This window comes from Ochlerotatus camptorhynchus, unplaced genomic scaffold (genome assembly GCF_037179485.1).
Source record: "Ochlerotatus camptorhynchus isolate MF236.1 unplaced genomic scaffold, CSIRO-AGI_Acam_v1.1 ptg000257l, whole genome shotgun sequence".
Lineage (NCBI taxonomy): Eukaryota > Metazoa > Arthropoda > Insecta > Diptera > Culicidae > Ochlerotatus > Ochlerotatus camptorhynchus.
Genome location: NW_027040747.1, coordinates 3,436,106 through 3,441,763, shown reverse-complemented (window position 1 = coordinate 3,441,763; position 5,658 = coordinate 3,436,106). Strand labels below are relative to the sequence as shown.

Below are 5,658 nucleotides of genomic sequence, written 5' to 3'. Positions count from 1 at the left end.
AAATTTCCAAGATCTTTAAAGCTACTGGCAACATTGTACTATATCTGCGCAAATGTCAAATCATATACCAATTACTTAATTCAATTTTTGGATTCGCAAATGAAATCACGAATTTTTGGCCCACGATGGATTCCCCAAAAACCGAGATGAACAACAACAGGACGCATTCTAACACCTGTCCGAAGCAGTACACTATTTCACGCTGCGTTTACACACTCAATAGTGAATCATAAACAAAATTGCTACCAGGATGAGCGGAGCTGATCATTGTGAAACCGAGCTGTTATTTTTCACCCGTCTGATCATTTCCTTCCACGGCGGCTACAGTTACTGCGGCACCGGTGATTTCAGCGTTCATCTGCTGAGTTCTACAGCAGAATTGTCCGGGGCCTCTTCTCGTGGTTCAAACTCGTTACCGGATACTGGATTAATAATCACCGAAGCAAACAAAATTTGCACACGCACACATATGTAGGGATGAATACCAAACACCGTTTAAAACTGTGCGTTGCGCTGATCGTGTTGCAGTTTCATTTTTGACAGTTACAAATTTTAGAACTGTTTGAAACAAATTTAAAACTCAGCATTGCGAACGGCCTTAGGCCAACAATCAATACGAGACTATCGATTTTAAATTGGCTCACTACATGACTAGCCTATTGGTCCCAAACAAATCGACTAACTTATCCAATTCTAGTCAAAATTCTAGTACAACACAATGTTTGTTTTGATTCGCTATGCAAGTTTGACAGATAAAATGAGGGGTTAGTGGTTTTTCCTATGTTTCGAGGGGTGAATCGAATAGCTTGGGACCGAAGATTGGACCAGAGCTGTGCCAAAAAGTTGAGCACGTTTCTTCGGGACCTACTAGTCTTAGAGTTACCTCTATGCTTAGGCTGTGTTCCTTTGGTGAATTTTCAGTTAAATTGGACAGATGGAAAATTTTCAAATAACCCTGAAATTCCACTACACGGTGTCGTGAACGAAATCTGCTACAAGTCATACGATGAATGCCTTGCACAACCGTCACTACCAGTACCACCAACCGGTGGAAACTAACGATTAAAAATTGGGTCACTACTTGACTAGCCTATTGGTCCCAAGTAAATCCATTAACGTCCCCATTCTTGTCAAAATTCTAGCACTTCACTATGTTTGTTTTGATTCTCTATGAAAGCTTGACAGATAAAATGAGGGGTTAGTGGATTTTCCTATGTTTCGAGGGGTGCATCGATTAGCTTGGGACCGAAGAGAGTACCAGAGCTGAGCCAAAAAGTTGAGCTCGTTTCTTCGGGACCTTCTGGTCTTAGAGTTACCTCTATGGTAGTACCGGGATGATCATGTACCCAATAGAGCAACAGTCATCGAAAACCACCATTCCACAGCTACGAAATACCTCCCACTTTTTTTGAAATTTCCTAAACTTCAATGATACTCCTTGAAACTTTTTAAAAATACAATCCCCATACAGTTTACTGTTATCTATGAAGTTCTCCGATTTTTTGTGAAGCTCTTCGTTATTGCAATGAAGTTCTGTAAAATTTTCAAATTTATATTGTGTATGCTCATGCACTTCTATATGCATGTATGCACCTCTATGAATCTGATGAAAAATAGTGCTCGAATAATGAAACTGCAACTCAGCATTGCGAGGGGTGCGTTTCTGTTCTAGTTTCAAATTGAAACAGTCCATAACAAATAAAACAGCATTGCGAACGGCCTAAGCTTAAGCTTCATGTCAGTTTGTCGGTGTTAATCCAGCCATTTCCTTATGGTTAAAAATTATAGCACAAGTGAAATCGAAATTATTCCTCACACCGTGAATTCGACCAAACTTGGCTAAGCCTCCTGCGGGAATTTGTAAGGTTCACCAACATCTGATTTTGACAGCAGGTGACGTCATCATTCTTGAAAACAAAATACTGATGTTGTTCAGTGGTTGGGACTAAACATTTAATTCTCTGAAAATAATTGATTTTTCTCGTAAATACCACAAATTGATTGGGGGAAAATCGTAGAAAAAACATGAGTGAAAAGTCCACTAACCCATACGACATGGATAGTTCCGGTTTCGATCCGGATCGCTACCTGCAGAAGCTGCTGAAGGTTTGTTTACATTTTGATTCATGGCTTTTAGAGCACCGGAACGTTTTCGGTTCCCCTTAATTTTTTTTTCTCCAAGGAATGCTCCCTCAAGCAGATAATGGACACGGAAGCGGCCATCGTTCGGCAAACGCAAACCCTGCACAGCGACATGCAAACGTTGGTGTACGAAAACTACAACAAATTCATCTCCGCAACGGATACCATCCGGAAGATGAAGACGGACTTTAAGAGCATGGAAACGGAAATGAATCTGCTGGTGTCGAATATGGACTCGATTACGGAGTGCAGTGAGAAGATTACGGATACGTTGCAGGAGACGCGGACTCAGTTGACCAGGTTGTCCGGAAAGCATCAGTTGTTGAAGAAGCTGCAATTTTTGTCCTCACTTCCGGCTAAGCTGAAAACGTTGATTGAGGATGGGAATTATCAGCAAGCGGTGCAGGAGTATTCCCACGCACAGAAGGTGCTGCATCAGTACGGGAATCAGCCGTCGTTTCAGGGGATTCAGGAGGATTGTGTGAAGACTTTGGAGGATTTGAAGAAGCTGTTAAAGCAGGAGTTCCAGAAGACGGGGAAGACGGCACAGTCGCTGACGGAGATTGGGGAGCTTCTACTGCAGTTGGATGAAAAGCCTTCGGGCTTGGCCAAGGAGATGTTGGAGTGCGCTACGAAGCGGTTGCACGAACAGTTGGTTATGCTACAGGATCAGACGGATCGGGATATGATCGAATTTATCGATTTGGGGATCGAAGGGTTTCTGAACGATTTGACGCTGGTGATCAGTTCGTACAATGACATGTTCCTGACCAAGCACATTGAGCAGGAAGAGGATGAGTTCGAGATAATCGCTCGGATGGATTTGAACGATTTCGTTAACAGGAATATTGATGAGTACTTGACATTGGTGCAGGATCGAGCGGAGGTTGAGATCGGTCACGGTGATTCGCAGATTATTTTGCGTGGATTGGATCGTTTGCATCGCCGTTTAACGGCAATGAAATCGCTCTGCCGTGCATTGGATATGAGCAAGTCCGGAATCGACATAATCGTCAATGCAGCTTATCAGCTCTGCAAGGCGCATATGAAGTCGCTAAAGGATCATTTCTCCGATAATCTCAGCTCGATACGATTGGCGTTGGTTTCGGTGAAATCTGACACATCTTCGTCGTCTTCGAATTCGCTTCAAACGGGTCTGAAGGAACTCATTGCGAATCTGTACGTCTCGACTATGGAGAAGGTTAAAGGACTGCTGCAAGACCTGTTGATTTTCCTCCAACCGGATTGGTCGTTCAATCTGAAGGCCGATCCAAAGGGCGCTACTTGCATTGAAGGAATCCGAGAGAATCTGTTGGTGGGATTCCTGCGACACATCTCCACCACAATGAATGCCTTTGGAAGTTTAAATTCTTCCAGTCCGCCGACGCTTTTGCTAATCCTGTCGAAAATGTGCTTGGAAATGGACAAAAGTGGAGTGCACGTTTTGGTGAGTATCAATTTCGAAATTCATCGCTTCATGATGACGATCAATAGTTTATTTTCCTCGCAGATCTCCCTCGTTGACGAGCTGTACGACATCGATTCGGAAAACAGCACCACCCTGGTGCACGAAACGGAGCTCTGCTCGGAGATGCGGGACTCCGCTCAGCACCTGCTGGATTCGTACGTCCGTCTGCAAGGTCTGAATCTATCGCAGATGCTTCGCAAAAGCGTCGAGACACGGGACTGGCTCAACTGCCTGGAACCACGCTCGGTCCGGGCGGTGATGAAGCGCGTCGTCGAGGAGCTATCCGCCATTGACAACGTGCTCGGCGAACTGTACGATAGTAAGCTCGAACAGCGCACGGCGGCGAGCAGCGATTCCAGTCGCAAGACGCACTTCAGCTTGACCGCCTCCAAGCAGTCGCAGTACCGGTCGACGTGGTCCACCTACACGCCGTCGCAGATGGACAGTAGCTTTGTGTCCAACATTCATCGGCTGTTTTCGGAGAAGATTGAAATTTTCAGCTCGGTCGAGTTCTCCAAGGTTTCCATCATAACCGGAATCATCAAGATCTGTTTGAAGACGCTGCTGGAGTGCGTGCGGCTGAGGACGTTCAGCAAGTATGGACTGCAGCAGATTCAGGTGGATGCGCACTACCTGCAGATGAATTTGTGGCGGTTTGTGTCCGATGAGAAGTATGTTTGAAATTGGTAGTTTTTTTTGCTCGAGGCACGTAATTCTAAACAAATATTTCTCGGTTGCAGTTTGATCCACGTTCTACTGGACGAGATTCTGGGGTCGGCTGTTCTACGGTGTTTGGAGCCCATCCTGATGGAGCCGAATGCTGTGGAAATAATCTGTGAACGGAACTAAGTAAGTAGATATTTATACATTCCTTTCTATTCGTACTTATGTGTAGTTGATAGAGTTATTGATTATTGGAACATTGAAAGTATTGGCTGGATGAAACTGCGGATCGAGGTTTATATTGCATGAACTAAAAAGAAATTCCTACGATCTATTTCGGTGTTAAATGGAGTGAAATTTAGGACATTTTTTTTGCTGAGCTGAGCATCAATGCTACCGACGCCAGGGAGGCAGCTCCCACTCCTGGACCCTACCTATCGACCCATCAACTCATGAACCGGGGACCAACGGCTTTACTTCCCTTCCGAAGGAAGGCATCCCGGTGACGCCTGCTGGGGTGAGAGGTAATCACGCTTACCACTACACCACCGGCGCCGCTTAAGATGTTAAACTTGGTGGATGTCTTGTCCGGATGGGAGAGCACGGTTCACTCGAACCTTATAGATGATGGAGGTGTCATCTGCGAAGATACCACCACAGCAGGGGACGAACGTCTGACGTGAAAATGTTGAATAGGATAGGCCCAAGCAGGCTACCCTGAGGGACCCTTGCATCAACGTTGAACGTATCAGAGGGGACATTGTTCAAGTAGACCTGGAATGATCTGCCCTACAAGTAGTTTTTGATGATCTTCACGAGGTAAATCGGAAATTTGAATCGATGCAGTTTGTACACTAGGCCATCATGCCAGAACAGGCATTGTCAAACGCCTTATCAACGTCCAACAATGTCATAGCAGATGTTTTCGAAACGGACTTGTTCCGCCTGATGATGTTAGCAACTCTACTTAGTTGGTGGATCGTTGAATGGCCTTTCCTAAACCCGAATTGCTCCTTGCGTAAGATGTTATTTTCGTTGGAGAGCTCCAGCAACTGGTTGAGCATCAACCTTTCGAGATGGAGGACAAGGGGCTGATGGGGTGATAGCTTTTGGCACTGGTGGGATCTTTGCCAGGCTTATGTATTGGAATCACTTTGGCTAACTTCCAGCATACAGCGAAGTAGCCAAGCTACAAATATTTGTTGAAGATAACGGCAAGATGGTTAAAGAAGTCAATACTTAAGTTTTTCAACTTGAAGTTGACTACACCATCCATTCCCTGCGGCCTTCATATTTTTAGTTCTTCTAACAACTGCTATCACCTCATCAGCCGATATTCTACTATCATCATGCACTACTACGGGGCTCTCAGCGACTCTAGACAT

At 44.9% G+C, this 5,658-nt stretch overlaps 1 protein-coding gene across 1 annotated transcript; it reads left to right on the top strand.

The window, feature by feature from the left end:
• The first annotated feature begins 1,975 nt into the window (after positions 1–1,975).
• On the top strand, positions 1,976–4,555 carry Vps51 (vacuolar protein sorting 51). The gene is made up of 4 exons (XM_065226617.1): positions 1,976–2,106; positions 2,183–3,589; positions 3,653–4,281; positions 4,351–4,555. Exons 1-4 carry the CDS (start codon positions 2,026–2,028, stop codon positions 4,457–4,459), a joined length of 2,226 nt encoding a protein of 741 aa, XP_065082689.1. The 5' UTR covers positions 1,976–2,025; the 3' UTR covers positions 4,460–4,555.
• Positions 4,556–5,658: the final 1,103 nt, after the last annotated feature.

Excerpts from the sequence above, each read along its gene's own strand:
- Vps51 (XM_065226617.1), top strand. The coding sequence starts at position 2,026 with ATGAGTGAAAAGTCCACTAACCCATACGACATGGATAGTTCCGGTTTC. Across the intron at positions 3,590-3,652 it reads AAAGTGGAGTGCACGTTTTG|ATCTCCCTCGTTGACGAGCT; the intron begins GTGAGTATCAAT and ends TTTTCCTCGCAG. Across the intron at positions 4,282-4,350 it reads CGGTTTGTGTCCGATGAGAA|TTTGATCCACGTTCTACTGG; the intron begins GTATGTTTGAAA and ends TCTCGGTTGCAG.